General features: G+C 45.5%; 1 protein-coding gene across 1 annotated transcript in view; it reads right to left on the bottom strand.

Moving 5' to 3' along the window:
- The window catches only part of Dglucy (D-glutamate cyclase), a 53,366-nt gene that overhangs the window by 32,147 nt on the left and 2,516 nt on the right, over positions 1-18,703 (bottom strand). The window contains 9 exon segments of the mRNA XM_019206348.1: positions 3,280-3,483; positions 8,355-8,507; positions 9,469-9,519; positions 9,522-9,582; positions 9,584-9,619; positions 11,989-12,176; positions 12,845-12,905; positions 15,068-15,216; positions 15,219-15,275. Coding sequence (XP_019061893.1) covers positions 3,280-3,483; positions 8,355-8,507; positions 9,469-9,519; positions 9,522-9,582; positions 9,584-9,619; positions 11,989-12,176; positions 12,845-12,905; positions 15,068-15,216; positions 15,219-15,275 — 960 coding nt within the window.

The raw sequence follows: 18,703 nt of genomic DNA, 5'->3' as shown, positions 1-18,703 counted from the left end.
AGTCTAAGGTGGGAAGCTTTCGGGCTGGAGTCACCCACTGCAGCTGCAGGCCAAACCCAGGCAGGCCCAGGGATGTGTGCCAGGGGCTGCCAAGCTGGGCCCACCTGGGCAGGACTGCCTCCTGACCTTTGTCACATCCCCTCACTCTTCCGTCTCTGCTCAGGCCACCCCCTGAGCCAGCAGAGCCATGTGGAGTCCCAGCACGACTTAGGAGTTGTGGCTGCGGCTGAGATCAGAGGTGGGCACAGGGACACGGAGAGGCATTGGCTTGCAGTGGAGGTGTGTGCAGAGCGTGAAGGATGCAGGGATCTTGTGCAGAACAGCTGTAGATTTTGAATCTGGAAGCTTAATTCCAGTACAGGTGCCGACACATCATGGCTGTGTAACCTTGGCCACATTCTGTGACCTCTCTGAGCCTCAGTTTTTCTAAGGGGGTGGTCCAGGTATAGGAAGGCTGCGGGGACTTGGCCTCTCATCTCCTGCTAGTGGAGTGGGAGCTGGATCAGTTCTGCCTGGAGGGTGGTTTGATCTTAGATCTGTGCATTCTGCAGGAGCCAGAAACTCTCTTCTAGTAGGTAGCATTCCTAATACAGCAATCTCGAGTATGTACACAGATTTAGTGATAAGGATGCTTGCTGTGACACTGTTTATGGTGTCAAATAATAGGCTATTAATCACATGGTGGGTCACTTGTATAAAGGAGCTCTGCAAATATTAAAAAAGATGTAGAAAACTGAGACATAGAAAGATGTTCATGATATATTAAAAAGTAAAAACAAGGGCCAGGGATTTAGCTCAGTGGTTCCCCGCCTGTCTTGCAAGCACAAGGCCCCAAGTTCAATCCCCAGTACAAAAAAGGAAAAGCAAAGGAAGTACTAAAATTGAATGACAGTAAGAGACTGGTATATCTCTGTATGCACACAGAGGTTCGAGATGGAAAGAAAAGACTTCAAAGGACAGGGCCAACATAGTCTTGGTTAACTGCAGTGGGAATCTGATGATTTTTATTGCCTCTTTCCTTTCATTTATTTTCTGATGCTTCTCTAATGAACACGAAGTCCTGTTGATAAGATGGGAAATGAATAATGATATTTTTTAGAAATTGGATGTACTCTATTCCATAAGGTATGATGAGCACCAATGGAGAGAAGGGAGAATTTTCTCAATTGAAAGCCATGTATACATTTATGATTTTATAACAGGTGCAAGATCATTACAATAAACAATATATGTGACATATATAAATTCATTCTCCAGGCACCTCAAATGTGAAGCAATGTCTTTTTAAAATGTCTGAGTGGTTCTATTATTACACCCGTGAGTGATGCTCAATATACCCCACACAGTCATTAATCTTATTTAATATAGTGGGAAATACAAACATTTATTGTTCTTGAGGATTAAAGATGGCCCTTGATAGATGAAATTGGCTCATCCAGACAGTCATAAATCTGCCTTCCCATGAACCTCACACTTCTGCAAGACTCCTTGTCTGCAGGAAGACAGATGGGCATGTTGTGTCTGACCTCTTGGATCATCCAGAGTTAATAATTCATCTTCCCTCGTGCCCCTGGGCTAAGTGGAAGAGCTGTCAGCTTGGGGAATATCATGGAAAAAATGGAAAATGTCCACCCAGGAGATCAAGCACCTCAGTGACTGTGTGTAGCTGCCATGAGCACGTCTGTGGTGGGCACAGATCCCAGATTTACCGTGTGTTTGTTTGTAAAGGAAGCCATATTTTCTGCAGAATGGATGAATGAACCAGGCAAAGAGCAGTACCCAGTGGTTTAGGACAAAGTTTAGTAAATGTCGCCACCCCAACCCCACCCCGTTCCCAGGGGTGAGAAGCAGCCATTTCTAAGGCCGTTCTGCTTGGTGGGCTCTTGGCTGATGCTGGAGGTGGGCTCTCAGGCTGTATACTCCATAGCTCTACAAGGTATTGTTCTCACTCAGCAGTCCCTAAAGCAGCTCTGGGTGGGGTCAGGTTCTGTCCCAACTACCTATTAGGTATGTGGACTTGGAAAAGTTTCTTGACCTTATTTGTCTCAGTTTCCTTGTGTGTTAAATGAAGTAATAATAGCTGTCTCAGTCACTGGGAGAGCTTAATACGGAAGTGCTTTTAGCAGAATGTTCGACAGAGATGGCTATCCTTCTCCTTACTTGTTACAACACTGGGAGGGATGTACAGCTATTAGTTGTCCAGTTATACTGATGAGGAAGAAACAGGTAGAGTCAAAACTAATCCCTGAGCAACAAGGATCTAAAGGGATCCACCACGCACTACAGAGGGTGAAATAGCGCCCTCTGCCGGCGGCCTCGGGTTAGACAGTGAGTTGCTAAATGGACCCGCAGCTAGAAGTCAGAGCCCCCACACCACTTTGAGCAGAACTCTTCCCAACTGGGACCAGCAGACCGGCTGGGATTCCCCCAGAGCTGTCCTAAGCCCAGAAAGCCAAGGGCTTCCAAAGTATGAGAAAGCTGTCCTTTCCCTGAGATGCAGCATATAATCTACATGTCGGTACAAAGTACCGTGAGGCTGTCACTGTCTTGCTTGGTGGGATCCCCAAAGAGGAAAGCATCCTTACACCCATGCCTACTTCCCAGATTTTTAAAAAAGCTATTTTATGCTTAACCCCAGAACACTTGCCCAAAAGGGGAAGATGGGGGATGGTTAATTGTTACGCACGTGGATAATTTTATTATTTATTTATTTATTTTTGGTCAGCGTTGGAGATTGAATCCTGGGCCTCATGCATACTTGGCAAGGGCTCTTACCACAAGATACATCTCCCACCTAATATATGTATTAAAAGAAAATGGTGGCTATTGCCTACCTTGGAACTGTCTTCCCTCTTTTCTTGCCTACTTGGTTCTGGGCAGCGTGCCCAGCCGATATACTCACCCCTCACACTTCTTCACATTTTAGTGTTGACACTTAGAGCAACATAAAGGAGGAAACAAAAGTTACCCACAATCCCATTACACAGAGACCATCAGCAGCAGTGTTTTAGTCCATGCACTTCTAGACTTTCTGGTATTCATGAGTAATACAAGCATTTTTAAAAAATCATATTATAGACACTTCCTGCTTTTGTGTATGTGTGGTCCCTGGAATGGAACCCAGGGCCTTAGTGCATACTGAGCAAGCCACCTACCAGTGAGCTGTACCCCCAGCCCTTGACTCTTGCCATTTCCACTAACCATTATAACAAAGACAAACTTTTTCAGGTCATTAGGTATAAATGCTTTGGTGTTTTGTTTCATTTCATTGTTTTTTACCTGCCTGTCTGGCAATTGTCAACTCTAGTTCTCTGAGCTTCTGAACGGCTGAAGCTGACACAATGCTGTGGTGCAAAGGGTCTTGGGAAATGAGATAGATTTCTGGAACAGTCTTGGGGGTGAGTCACTGGGCTGGAGTCTCTGTGTCTTTCAGATAGGTCATGATTGTGTAACCTGGCACACTGGTGAAAGCCAGTGGAGCCTCTGCAGTGCACAACAGGAGGGGCTGAGGTCAGTCCTCCTCCATGCCCAGTGCACTCTCTTCTTGCCCGCTGTGGCTGGGCTCCATGACATCCAGGTATAGACTCTGCCAACAGCGCTCCCTGTACTGCGTGCTGGCACCCAGTCGGAACAAGCTGGCTTAGGGCTAAGTCAAGTCCTGCTTAAACATTTGCCTCCAACTTCCGGAAAAGTAAAGACGAGTTTAGTGTGGCAGAATACATGAGGTACAGCCATGGCTAGAATGAAGTTATTGAACAGCCCATCAGCTGAAGCTACGCATAACACTGACTGAGCTCTTACAATGTATGAGGCCATTTTGCTTTGTTTTCTAGCAAATGTCAGATTTGGTTCCCTCTGTGAACGTCACTTCTATTTCTTTCTCCTGGCATTTACAGTCTTGCTTTGGTTTTTGCTAATTTTGTTCTTTAAGAACATTTTCCCCTATTAGGATTACTGGCCACATGGTGATTGCAGCATAGTTATTAAGAAGTAGGACCGGGGCTTTAGCTCAGTGATTCTGCTGCCTGCCTCGCAAGCACAAGGTCCCAAGTTCGATCCCCGGTACCAACACACCTCCCAAACCAACCAACCAACCAACCAACCGACAAACCAAAAACCCAAAAAGTAGCTTTAGCATGGTGACTGCATTTGAGTTTGAGATGTAACTTTACCCTTTCTACACCGCTTTCTTCAATTATGCAATAACGATAATGTCTCCTCTGGTTGTTGCCAGTTCTAGATTGGAAAATGCACATAAATGTGTTCGGCAGAGTGCCTGATACAGAATGAACCCTCACTAAATGATGGTTCACAGTGCTGTGCCAGGCACTGCCTCTTACAATTTTTCTTGGTGCCTGGATCCTTGTGCTTGATGCTTACTCTTCTTAATTCACCCTTTCTGCCTCCTTATTTTCTGCAAGTGCTCTACCTCTACTCCTTCCAAAGTGGACTTCTCCTTGAAGGAGGCTGCTTGAGAAGAGGAACCATTGCTTATTCATCTTAAAATCCCACATAGTGCTTTGCACACAATAGGCATTCAGTGTAAAAAACAATGTCTTGAATTTCACAACAAACAGTGAAACGTTTTAGATTTCATGGAAAGTTGGAGTCAGCCAACTTCAGAAGGTTACCCTAATGGTGAATACACAACTTTTAGACCAGAAGACCTCACGGGGTTGATGGATACAAACAGCAGTAAAAGCGGTCACTCGGAAGTCAAGCCCACAGCAGAACAGTCAACTCGGAGCGTGACCCACGGTTCTGTCCCCATCTGTTGGACAGTGTGCAGCAATTAATCTGTTGTAACTAGAAGTCTGAGAGTGGTCCCAGGCTGCCCCTAACCGATGATGTTATTTAGCGTTATGTAAGATCAAGGACACTCTCATCAGCAGCACTAAAGGGTTGGGTGTTGGGACGTCGACAGTTGAGAGCTATTTTTCAGGGCATCTCCCATGGCTGAGGGAAACACACTTACTGCATACATGTGGGTGTATGTACACACATCCTCCATACATCCTCAGAAATGGCCGCACATTCCCTGAAAGCCCCATCTTTTCAAAAAAAGGAATATAAAACTATTTAGGGACCACTGCTCACCATTATTTATAATAAAGTAAACAATATACAATCAGATAACATTCTGACTACTGCAAAGTTATTTTTCTGGCTTCTGTTGAAACAGTAACCCAAATACTGAAAAGATTAAGCCTATATATAAGGAACAAGTTGGGGGTCAAGAAAAACATTCAGGTCAATCATTTAGACTATAAATTTGTTCACTCATTTATTCTAGCACGTTCTAAATTGTGACCACCTCAAGCCACTCAGTAGGTTTCAGTGAGCAAAGTCTTAGACATGCATGGGTCCTGGCTCTGAGTAGATTTCAACTTGTAAGGGAATGGGTCATGAGGAATCTTTAATGTTCCCGTAACAACTCTTCCTTAGCTAAATAAAATAAACCAGGTTTAGGCTAGTTACTTTATTTGGGTGGGGAAGTTGTTGGCAATGATACAGTTTTTCTTTTCAGGAATTTTGCAAGCGAATTGCTGTGTTTTTGTGACTAAAGACACAGATACGGATGCTTTGAAAATACCCACTTTGTCCAATTAACCACAGAATCATCTAATTAACTTGAAAGGTTATGGCTTCAGGAAAACTTTCAATTTAACTGTAAGTGATTTATTTCCTAGGTTGCTCAGAACGACAGCATCTCACACATGGGCTTATCACCCATAGTTTTTGTTTTGGTGAATGTTTAAAAACAAAACCAAAACCATTTGCATACGTATTTCGTTTTTACACACCCAAACAGAAAAACTCAGACTGGTCCTTCAGCATGAGAGCTAAAAATGAGTTCTGTTTGAGTTTGACTATGGATGATTTCCCCAGTACTTAGAAAAGCAGAGGAAATAAATGAGGCTATCAACGCTGTTTTCTGACGAAGGAAGCAACTACAGAAAGCTTCTTATTTGTTCAAAGTAACCAGTGCTATCGATGCAAAATGAACAAAACCCAACAACTTCCCCAGATGCTATTTTCAAAACCAACATATTAAACTTGATTTTCATTAGAATGAGGGCTTTTTCACACTAGTAAATAAAAACCAAGAAACATATTATATACATATACATACACAGACACACACACACATATATATGTATGTGTATATATATATATATATATATACATATATGATGTTAGTTACTGAGTTACATATGATGTTACTGAGTTACATATGATGTAAGTTACTGAGCTTCATTTTCAGGACAAGAATGCCAAGTTATCTCTCTTCATAAAAAGCAATTACAAGGCCGGGCGTGGTGTTGCACGCCTGTAATCTCAGCACTTGGGAGGCTGAGGCAGGAGGATTGCTGTGAGTTCGAGACCAACCTGGGCTACATAGTGAGTTCCAGGTCAGTCTCAACTACATAGTGAGACCCTGTCTCAAAAAAACCCAATTTAAAAAAAAAAAAAAAAAAGCAAAAAATCCCCCAAAATAAATAAAAAACAATTGCAGTTTGAGGACAGACCATATTTGCCTTTTTCGCCAGCACCGAGTCAGCCTCCTCAGAACCTTTCCATTTCAGGATAAACATCCGCTCTGCACTCTGTCTGTGGCACCGATGATCCGTGCAGGATCGAGACCTCTAGCAATCCTCTGGGTTTGTCAGCAGCAGCTTTTTCCTCTTTGATTTGCTACCCTCAGATTCACCGTCAGATGAAGCGTTTCTTTTTGTACCATCATCTTTTTGAGAATTAAGAAGCGCTTCCAATAATTCTGGACAATCTGAATTTTCTTCAGGCTCCCATGTATGGTCGGCCTCTGTATATCCCGCCCTCCACCTTCCCACTCGCTACACTACAGTCCGGCACTTTTCTACCACAAATTCTTCAGGCTCTGCTTCCTCAACTTTTTAATTTTTTCCATTTTGTTTCTTTCCCGTTTTTCTGCACTGTCATTTTATTGGAGGCCATTTTTTATTGCAAACTTGAAGAGCTATTATTCACTGTCTGGGATGCTTGTGTTTTTATTTTTTTGTTTTGTTTTGTTTGTTTTTTTTTTGGTACCTGGGATGGAACTCAGGACCTTGCACTTGCGAGGCAGGTGTGGTGCCACTGAGCTGAATCCCTGGGCCTGAAAACCCCATCTTATCTCATGCAGCTTTGAATCCCCAGGGTCTGGGCTCATGCCTGGCACACAGTAGGTGCTCAGTACATACATGGGATGTAGAAGAATGTGTAGAATCCTGTGCATAGAGTCTCGGAATACCTCATCAAGATTATTACAGAATTCCTCCCTGTCATAAGGACACTCTGACTGATAAACTCTCATGACTTCCTTCAAAATAAATTGAAGTACTATAATACTAAATTATATTATTTCTAATGCAATTATGGCTGACCTGGCCAGAATTTTCCAGCATCTATGATCCGTGGAATAGTTATTCTTTTTAATATTTCTACCACATGCCTATCTTCTTGTGAGTCTTTGCAGGCATCCCTGTATGTCTCTTTGTTGTGATATCATTGCAGGCCTTTGGGAAAAAATATGTACTGACTATAGTAATCAGCCCTCTGCATCCATCAAATTGTGAACTGCGAATATTTGAAAGAAGAAAATACAGTCTCTGTTGACATGTGCACTTTTCTTATCATTATTCCCTAAACAATATAGTATAACAGCTATTTGTATAACTTTACATTGTAATCAGTATTGTAAGTAATTTAGAGATGATTTAAAATATACAGGAGAAGGGCTAGGGATTTAGCTCAGTGGCACTGTGCTTGCCTTGCAAGTGCAAGGTCCTGAGTTCAATCCCCTGTACAGAAAAAAAAAATGTACACACACACACACACACAGAGAAGGATTTCATAGATTATATGCAAATATTACTATTTCATAAGAAGGTACTTGAACGTTCATGGATTTTGGTATCCAAAGGGGGTCCAGGAACCAGTCACTAATGTATACTGTGTGTGTTATATAAAATGGTTCATCTAGTTATATTTCTTGACTTTACAGTTTGTTTTCAAGGCTCTACCAACCTCTGAAATGTTTCAGAAAGGCAGGCTGAAGGTTGTTTCTTCTGTTACAATGGGTTGTGATTCTTCAGGAAATGGAAGTATATTCAATGGAAACAAATGTAACTGTAAGACAAGCTACTCTGGTGAGAAGACCCAGACCTGGGATTTAAAGAAGGAAACCAGAGAGCTACTCATGGAAGGCTCTAGACCTATGTTTGTGTCTTGTTCTCTGGCTTTATTTTTTAAATCAGTGCCCTGTAAGCCTATGCTTTCAAGAACCCAAGCTCTCTCCTACACCACAGTAGTGGTCCCTAAGTTCCCCAACACACTGCAGCTGCCGATAGCTTCAGGACTGGTCAGCTGAGAAGGCCAGAACACTGGTTCACCCCCTGATTGACCTGCCACGTGACTGCCATAGTCAGGTTTATAAAGTGCTTTGATTCCCAACAATTTTGCAGGTGAAAAAAGGAAATGTAACTCTCCTGGAAGGTACCATCCAAGTAGGGGGAGGAGATGGAGAACAGGAATAGAGGATTTAACCACCCAGGACATTTCATAACTTACAGTCCACATTGCCCAGTATGGTTTTGGAACCTGGGATTTCAACCCTGGGTTACACAATGCCTGGAAGGAGACTTGGGTACATCTAGCCCAACTCTTTCTTTGCACAGATTGCTAACAAAGCCATATTTGTGAGTTTACCATTACGCAGACTGAGTCACATCACACAGATCTAAACTCTGTTGCTTACCACTAACAGTACCAGAAACCCTGGCTGCCCTCAAAATGCTGATGATGACAGTGAAGGTGGGTGTATCAGGACCACTAAGGAGAAAAGAACTCATCAGAAACCTTCCCAGGGGTGCTCCTGAGCTCTTTGATGATGGCAGCAAATGCTGATCATGTTGTCATGGAATGCAAGGTGCTCTTTGTTACACAGCTGATCAAGTTCAGGTACAGGGGATGGGATGTTGGCTCTCACGCAGCACTGTCCCCAAACTGTCCTCAGCCTGGGGACCTTCTAGATCTTCACTCTTCACCCTTGGATGGGTTCACTCACTCTCATATTGAGTTAATGCTTTAGATCAATGGATTTCAGTTTGAAAGTTTTGAGCAAAGCCTGCTCTTGACCACATATGCCACTGACAGACTGCCTAGATTAGAGGTCACTTTAAGCTCACATCCAGGGACAGAGTCCTACTGCCACGCCCTGCTTCCCCCCACCCCAAGATCAGTTGAAGTTCACAAGAACTTTGTGCTTATCAAAGATTGCCAGTGGGTTCTTATACCTGGGGGCCTCTGTACCCACAGTTCTGTTCCTGCTGCTGGAATTTCTGGGCCCCATCCAGGATCTTTACTCCTTAACCCTGAACAGAAAGAGTTCCTGGACACTTCTCAGTCCAAGGGACACTGTCAGAATCATAATTGAGGGTGAACACTGACCTGGGTGACTGATGTGGATGAATTGTCCTTGATCACCCACCATGGAACAAGTGACTTACAACAGCTTTTCAGTTTGTCCTTGGGAATGGGCTTCGCTGTGACCACTAGGGGGCATCAGGAAACCAGCTACAGTGGTGCAAGGCACTGCTGACTGACGAAGCAAGCAAAAAATGTTTAAAAAAATGAAATTAGCCTAGATCCACCCAGAGTTCAAGGCAGCTGCACAAAGGAGGTTCCAGTAGCTGTTATAAAAATACACCTTCTACTTTTAGATGACATAGAGGTGAGGAAGTTTGCTGGTAATTACTGGTTAACAATTGGGAATTTTAACTTTTCATGTGCCGTGACCCCTTTAGTAGTCTGGTGTAGCTATGTGCTGTTAATCACATAAAAAAAAAAAAAAAAAAAAAAAAAAAAAAAAAAAAACTCATAGGATTCTCGAGGGATCCAATTATATTGTAAAAACGGTTATAAAATTCTAGGAGAATGGGATATAGCAATACGCATGCTTTTTCTTCAACAGCTTAAGGAACAAAACAGCAAACCTACTACCACTGTGATTTTGAAGTGATGATCAACATATGGGATATTTTTTGTGATACCAGGAAAAACTGTAATATGATGTGTAGATGTCTATGATTTTTTTTTTTTTTGGACACCCACAAAGTTACAGGGTTTGCTGACAATCATAAGGGGAAGAAATGCTAGATTTTAGTTTGAAATTATAAAGTTTAAAAAAAAATCCCTGTCCAATTGCATGGACCCTCTGAATTTTCTCCATGGATTTCAAGGGGCCATGACAGTCATAGGCAGAGGGACCTAAGGCCCGGAACCTCCTGGGAAGAGACTGTGTCTGCTCTTCCTCCAGTTTCTGTGCAAGAGATACAGGCCTGATCCCCAGGTCACTGAGTTCTGCTGTGCTCCTGCCTCAGAAGAAGTTGCCCAGGATGACCTGAATCACTCTCTGCTCTCATGCTTATTCCCTTGCTGTGAGTGTTTCTGGTGCCAGCACTGAGGCTTATGAAGGATTTAGGGGATGGCCAGGACCGTAATCCACTGGGGCAGCATTGGCTGCTCTTAAAGGGCATTCTGTTGCCACCCTGGCAGAAGCAGGATGGAACCTGGGTGAGCCTGCCAGCCTGGTGTCGGCATAGCAACACCTGGGATGGGGAGAGGGCAAAGGAAAGAGCCACTCAGAGCCAGACAGTGCTCCTGAGGCTGTGTGGGGTGGCTTCATCCTGTCCAGCCCTCAACTGGAACTCAAGATGGCCGCCTGGACATCCCCCACATCCAGGAGCCGTAGGGCAGAGGCTCAAATATTAGACTGACAGCTATTTGGTAACCATGGGGGCAGTGCTGTGAAGTGCTGTGAAAAAGCAACAGCAGCCATATTGAGCACTGACTGGGGATGCTTTCTTGGTCTCTGAAAGCTTCCCCAATGGGCAGCACCTCTTGTAGCCAGGGGTTCTGGGGTTCATTTGGCTGTGGCACTTGGGCAAGACTCTCTCTCTCTTTCTAGGCCTCAGTTTCTTCATTCCAAATGAGCGGCTTCGTGGTGAACCAAGAGGCCTTCCCCACTCTTCTTGCTACAAATGATGGTGTGATCATGGGCTGCCCTGCCCTGCGTCCCGGCCAGCAGCTGCGGCTCTACCTTGTTCCTCACTAGTTTGAAGAAAACCTTTAGAGTGCCCAGTTCTCTGTGAAAGGCGATGACAGCCCGTGGGTGGCCTAGTTTCTGATTAAAGGTAACTCAGGCTTCTCTGGAGGGAGACCAAACTAGGACTTAATAGATTCCCCAGGGCTCAGGATGCAATCTCCAATCTGAGTGCCAGGCCATTTGCTGTGGCTGCCATTTATCTGGCAGAGTGAATTCTCAGGCTTTTCCAAACAGCATCCAGGATGGCCCAGTGGAGTGAGGGACTCTAGTTCTTGACCCCTGTCAGGTGACAGCTGGAAAAAGCTCAGCAGCTCAGTGGGAAGGCGGGACCCAAGGCAGGCACATCCCGGGAAAGGGCACCAGGCTGCCTTTGTGACTACCAGCAGCCACCTCCAGCCAAGAACGTGACCCAGCTTTCTGAGATAGTGCAGCAGCTAGAGGCCCTGCTGAGGCTCTGTCACAAATCCTGGGCTTTGATGGAGCCAGCCACATTCTCCGCGAGGTGACATGCACCCAATCCAGGGAGGATTTTCCAAATCTCTCTGAGGTGCCCTAAATTAAAAGAGCCCAATGAATGCCAAACAAATTTAGTTGATGTAGCTGCAATAAATTCCCAAGAAGCACTACAATTTAGGGTTAGGGTTAGTGTTGGGGCTATCACCGCGGTATCAGATGTGGCTAGGAGAGAGGCTGACTCAGAGAGGGTAACAGCTTTGCCTGTATAACACAGCTAGCAAGTGGCTGAGCTGGGGCTGCAGCTTAATTTTTCTGCCTCCTGTGCCGGTGCTGTTCCTCCAGAGGCAAAAGCAAGTAGATCCACATCTTCGGGCCATTCTGCCCCAGTTGGTAGGTTGCGATTTTACCCTGTATGCTCCTGAGTGACTGTGACCTGCTGAGTCTCCTCTGGAGAGCTTGGACTTCTCTGAGGCCTCTTCCGGAGAGAAGCTGCAGTCCAAGACAGAGGTCACCACGTCCTTCAGCTGCTCCCAGTAGTCCTCCAGTAAGGACAGGCAGCCTGTGCAGGGATTTCCCGAAGTGGGGACAACCTGTCCTAGAGACACGGTGGAAAGCTTGCAGGCTCTCAGACTCTCAATATGGTCCCCAGTATGCTTTTTTTTACATGGTCATGCTATGTAAGGGGGTGCCTTGAACTCAGTATGTACCCTGGCCTGGACTTGTGCTACCATATCTAGAGGACAATGCAGTTGTTAAAAGGACTGGTGAGGGCTGGGGATTTAACTCAGTGGTTCTGCCGCCTGCCTCACAAGCACAGGATCTGAGTTCAATCCCCGGTACCAAAAAAACCAACCAACCAACCAACCAAATAAATAAAAGGACTGGTAAGAGTGAAGGAGATGTCTAGTGCTGAAATTTCAGGCAGTTGCTAAGGCAGGGAACATGGATTGTGGCAGTGGGCTTTGCAGGCTTCCTGAGAATCTGACCAGTTAGGAGCTATTTAATCAGCATGCATATAATATAGCCCCTGACTCCCATCTCACTGTAATTCTTATAACCTCAGCCTGAGACTAGCCACAAAACAGGAAAAAAACAATGGTGCCCTGTCTGCCATGGCCACAGGACCAATAGACTACAAAGAACCAAGGAACCTCTCAGAGGAGGGGATGAAACATTTCTCTTTCCTTAGAGAAATCTCCTGCAGGGTTGAAAGCCTGTAGTTATAACCTTCACTAGCTCTGAAAGCATTTCCTACAGCGTTACTCCCTGCTGGGGCTCTGCAGATGGAGAGGACCCCTTCCCAGAACTTAAACAGCTGGTTATCCTACCATGGAAAGTGAGACAGAGTTGAAACCAGAGAGCTGTAATACAGATCAGTACATGTTAGTAGTCTAAGTAGAAGAGTGACTCGGAGCCTGGAGAAATCCATTTTCTACTATTGTCATAGTTTGGATATTGAATATTCTCCCAAGGACCCTTGTGTTGAAGATTTCCCTAGCCTGTGGTGGGGTTGTGGAGTATTTATAAGGTGAGTTTTTGTATTAGTCTGCCTTGTCATTGTGGAGAAACAGTACCTGAAACCCACAACTTATAGGAGGAAAGGTTTAATATAGCTCATGGTTTCAGGAGGTTAAGTCCATGGTTAGCCGGCTCCAAGGTAGAACCCTCAAGGGAGAAGGGTGTGGACAAAAGTACTAAATTCATGGTGTCCAGGAAGCAGAGAAGAGAAACAATGCCAGAGAGGAATGGGCAAGGGACCAGATATAGTACCCAAGGTCACACCTCCATGACCCACCCAGGCACGGCCAGTAGTGTTACTAATCTGCTAGGTATTTCTTAATCCAATGAAATTGATATATCAGAGTGAAGGGCACAGTCCTAGTGGAAGGGAGTTAGGTCAGTGGGAGCATCTTTGAATGGTATATCATATCTCTGGCTCCTTCCTCTCTCTTCCTTCTGGCCACCATGAGGTGAGCACCATGCATTTCCTCTGTGATGTGCTGCCTCACCAGAGGCCAAAACAATACAGCTAACCATGGACTGAGCCTCTGCAACCTTAAACCAAAATAAACCTCTCCTTCTTGTAAGTTGTTTATCACAGGTATTTTGTTACAATAATGGAAAACTGATTAGCATACTCATGATGGAGGAGGTGCTGGGTCATGAGGAATAAATAGGAGCTTACCAGTTGGAGGGAAGCATATTTAGGCAGAGGCAGCAGTATATGAAAAAATGAAGGTGTTATATACCACATTGCCAGGGCACTCTAGGAGTCTTCAATCTGGTGGTGCAAGAGGTACCAGGGAGAGATGTAAGGTTTCTGCAGAACCCTCCCATGCTTATAGTCCGCCTAATGATGACAGGACACCCCTGGGGAGCTTTCCGTCTGCTTGAGGACTAGGGCTGCCTGGAGTGTTAGGATCAGGGGAAAAGCTGAGCCAGAGCTGGGTCACCACCGTTCCTGAGGTGGGCCTTAAGGTGCCTAGGCAAGGCAGGCCCTGAATGATAATAGGACAGTCACACGATCAGTTTCAGACCTGGAAAACCCCACCCTGATGGGGAGAATAGAATATGGGGCAGGAGGAGGAGAGGACAAGACTAAGGAAGGGAACAGTCAAGACAATGGATAGTCTAGGCAAGGGAGGGTGCTGGCCTAGTGGGAGAGATGAGGACTTACCGGAGAGGCAGAATCCCAGGGCAATTTATGAGACCGTCATACCGAAGCCCCCCGTCCATAGACGAGAGCCCCCAGTGGATGCTTGAAGTTGTAGCTGTCCCAAGCCCTACATATACCTGTTATCTCCCACATACACCTGTTATCTCCCACATACACCTGTTATCTCCTACATATACCTGTTATCTCCCACATACACCTGTTATCTCCCACATATACCTGTTATCTCCCACATACACCTGTTATCTCCCACATATACCTGTTATCTCCCACATATACCTGTTATCTCCTATATATACCTGTTATCTCCTACATATACATACCTATGATAAAGTTTCATTTATGAAGTTTAAAGTTTGTAAGAAATTAACAATTAAAATAAAATAAAATTATTTTAATACAATGCATGGCAAAAAAAGTCATTTAAAACTAACTTTTCTGCTTCTGGAATTTTTCATGTAATATCTTTGTATCTCAGTTAACAATGGGTAACTGGACTCAGGGATGGGGGCACTTCCCAGTCTAAGAGTCAGGGCCAACGCACCCCACAGTACTGATGCCTGCTGTTGGCAACACATGTGTTTCTCTTCTGAATTCTGTGCAAGCAGCTTTCTGGCTTGGGTGACAAAGTGACAGACTGCAGTGCTCTTGGGATTTCTCTAGGCTGGACTTTCTTAGAAAGCGTGGGGCAGGGGCCTGGGGTGGGGTAGGCACGGAGGATGAAGTGGGAATGGTGGGGAGGGAGGCTTGCTCCTGAGCAATAGGCACGCGTGGGGCTCTGTGCAGGCTCTCCAGGGTCCCTGAGGCTGGACCCAGAGGCCCCCGGTGAAGAAGTACCTGGCTGTAGCATCTGACCACGGCCAGATGAGACCCAGGCTCTCTGCTTGATGTTGGGAACAGCACCGGACTGGGGCAGGCAGCATCCACGTCTCTGGCTCACTTTGGACCAGCAGGGACAAAGACCATGGCTGGCCTGACAGAACCTTTGGAAAGCTGGTGCCAGGGACCTGGGCAGGATCACTATGCCAGCTCAGTGGAGTCCTGGGTGGCGTGGGAGGAGGGACAAATGCACAATCAGTTGCTGCTGCTTAATTCCTCTTTTGGTAAAAGCGTTAGAGGCACCCAGGAAATTGTACCTAAGTGCACAGGCTGATGAATTTTCACAAAATGAACACACCCACGTGATCAACATTCATCAAGAGACAGAACATGGGGGCTGGGAATGTAGCTCAGTGGCACTGCCCCTGCCTCGCAAGCACAAGGTCCTGAGTTCAATCCCAGATACCAGAAAGAGAGAGGGAGAGAGAAAGAGACAGACAGAGAGAGAGAGAGAGAGAGAGAGAGAGAGAGAGAGAGAACACATTATCAGCACCCCAGAAACATTCCTTCCTTCTCCCGCCAACCTCTACCCACTTTAAGGGTGTCCACTACCCTGACTTCTAACACTGCATATTACCTTTGCCTGCTTTTGGACTTCACAGACTATAATCACACGCCACATGTCTTGTGCGTCTCCTGTTACTCAGCAGTGTGCTTGGAAGATTCATGCAGCTTGTGTATTTTACAGTAGTGGTTCGCTGTCACTGATGTGTGGTTTATTTATGCTACAGGTACTCACCCAAGCCTGCTGCAGGCGGACACATGAGGAGTGTCCAGCTTGGGTTATTACCAGAGTAGCTGCCATGGACATTTTAGAACACGCATGTTGGGGACATAAATGTGTGGCATATACCTGGGGTTGCAGGGCGGATAAAGAGTGAGCCTTAGTAAGACACTGCAGGCAGTTTTCCTAAAGTGGCTGGACCAACTCACATTGTCACCGGTGCTGTCTGCGGTGCTTGGGAAGCCTGTCTTTTTCATGTCAGCCATTCTGGGAGCCACGTGCTAGCAGCGTGCATTGCCCTGATAGCTAATGGCCACTTGGTTATCCTTTCTGGGGAAGAGGCTGTTGCTGCCTTCTGTTTGGGCAGATTGGCTGTTGACTGAGCAGGCACACAGAATCTTTGACTCTCTCTTTGACAGAGCAGGCTTAACAGAGCTGGAGAGGAAGACCCTCACTTACAACACCATTAACCTCCTCGGAGGCAGCCAGCTGTCCTCTGGGATTGTAAGTGTGTTGGTCTGGGAGGGAAACCAATCTGAGCTTGGATCTGGTTCTGCCTCTGACCGTGAGCACAGGCAGTGGCTCTTCATCTTCAGCTTCACTTTTTCCATCTGCAAGATGAGTACAATCATTTCTACCTCAAAGACACCTCAGCAAGTTCACGCATGTACACTATCTAACACATCAACACTCAGGGAGCAGGGGTTGGGCCCACATTCCTTCAATGGAATCCTAATCAGACACATCCTATAAAGATATCTGAGGGCCAGGGATTTAGCTCAGTGGTTCCACTGCCTGCCTCCCTAGAGCAAGGACCCAAGTTAGATCCCCAGTACCAAAAAAAAAAAAAAAAAGATATTTGAAATTATGGTACAGAAGAAATATATACTGATTACATTAAACATATTTGTGACGCATTGTTAAAGGAACAATGCTAGGTAGCAAAACGGTGTGTTTGACACATTCTTTGTATAAAATTGATGAGAGAAAGAACTACAAGAAAACGTATTTACACTTTAATCCTGGTTGTCTCTAGGTAACAAGGCTGAAAGTGACTTTAATTTTCTTCTCTGTTGTTCTCAGTGTTCAAAAATTAAGGCTACGTAATTGAGTGTCGGAACGTGGCTTCTCGGGTGGCAGTGTTGGGAGATGAGGCCTAGTGTGTTGCAAGATCCTGGAGAATGGACACAGGCCTTCTTTTGTGGGTGGTTCTTGCTCTCATGGTACTGGTTCGGTTCCCACAAGAGCAGGTAGTTGTACAGGAAATGCACCCCTGCTGTTGGCTGTCCTTGGCACGCACCTGCTTGCCTTCTGCTTTCTCTCATGAGTTGAAGCAGCACAAGGTCTTTGCCAAATGCTGGCTCCAGGCTCTTGGCTTCCCCCGCCTCCAAAATTATAGATCAGCATAAAGGTTTCTCCTTTATAAATTAGCCAGTATTCGGTATTATGTTTTAGTAGCAGAAAATGGACTAAGACTGAGACCACTCCAAAGAAAAAAAGTAATTATGCCTTATTGAAGATATAACCTTAAAGACAATTCTCCTAATTGTTGCTGTATCAACATCCGGATATTTCTTTTCTGCAATAATATTGTTAGCTGATATTTATTGAGTGCTTATGATGTTCCAAGGTCTCTGTGCTAGGTAATTTGCACATTTAATCATTCAGAGAAATAAAACTCTGACAGACTAAGTGATTTTTCCCAGGGTCACACAGCCAGTGTAAGGCATAGGCAGGATTTGAACTGGAGTTGTTCCCATTCTGTCACCGACAAATCTACCTGGCCATGGCATGGGGCCTCCATGGTGATGAGACCGCTCCATCACCAGCCCTAGCACCTTCCGCCTCAGGAGCGAGGTGGAGGGAAGAAGGCAGCTCAGAGGGGTTCCCTTCCCTACCCACCAGAGCCTGTTGTGAGGAAAAATTGCACTTTTGATACAATAAATTGTGGAGGCATTACAGGCACAAAACTATTTTGTTTCCTTTTTAATTAAATGTTCTGTAGGGGGCACTGGGTTTAGGTTTTGTTTGTCTCCACCACTAGAGATGAATAGAAAAGTCTGTGTTGTCACCATCAGCAGCAGGATATAGAATAGAGGCCTCTGACGTCCCTTTTGGGGGAGGGACGAAGCCACCGGGCCTCCCTTAAAAGCCTGGAGGGCTTCACACACCCCAGGTGTCCTGGGCTTCAGTTAAACTCATGACACTTCCTCTTTGTGGAGCGAAATGGAACGATTTTTCTGAGCTTTTTCCTTCAAAATCAATTTTTTAAAAACTTAGTAACAAGAAAACAAAACCTCCTTGAAGGCTCTTAAACTGGTTGAAAGTCCCAGAAGACAGCTCCGAGTTGGACTCTTTGGTAAATGAGCTGCTCTCATCCTGAAACATTTCACAGCGGCAGGTGCCAAGGGCCAAGCTCCTTTCCTCAGCTCGGTGGCCTTCCGGAGGGTCCCGGTGGGAAGTCTGAGGCTACTTTCATTGTGGAGATGAGGACTGAGGTCATTCAGTTCACCCACACCTCTGCAGCTAAGTGAGGGGCAAAGCTGGGACTCATGCCCAGCTCATGGCTGTCTCTGGGGCCTTAGCTTCTGGCTGCTCTGTGCCTTTGTCCCTGTGAGGTTCCAGCAAGCAGCTGTCACCTGGGGCTAGTGGCGGCTGATTGTGTATAGTGGCTTGGGACACAGTCTTACCTTGGTGACTTCTCTATTAATCATGCTTCTGGGAGTTCACAGGGATGTTATCCCAGTGTCACCCTTGCCCTTGCCCTTGGCCATGGGATTTGCACTGGCCCGCAGGACATCAGTGAGTGTCTTGTATACACTTATACACTAAGGCTTGTCTCCGT

Source organism: Fukomys damarensis, unplaced genomic scaffold, assembly GCF_012274545.1.
Source record: "Fukomys damarensis isolate Sample0158 unplaced genomic scaffold, DMR_v1.0_HiC HiC_scaffold_21, whole genome shotgun sequence".
Taxonomy (NCBI): Eukaryota; Metazoa; Chordata; class Mammalia; order Rodentia; family Bathyergidae; genus Fukomys; species Fukomys damarensis.
This window is presented reverse-complemented; position numbering and strand designations above follow the sequence as displayed.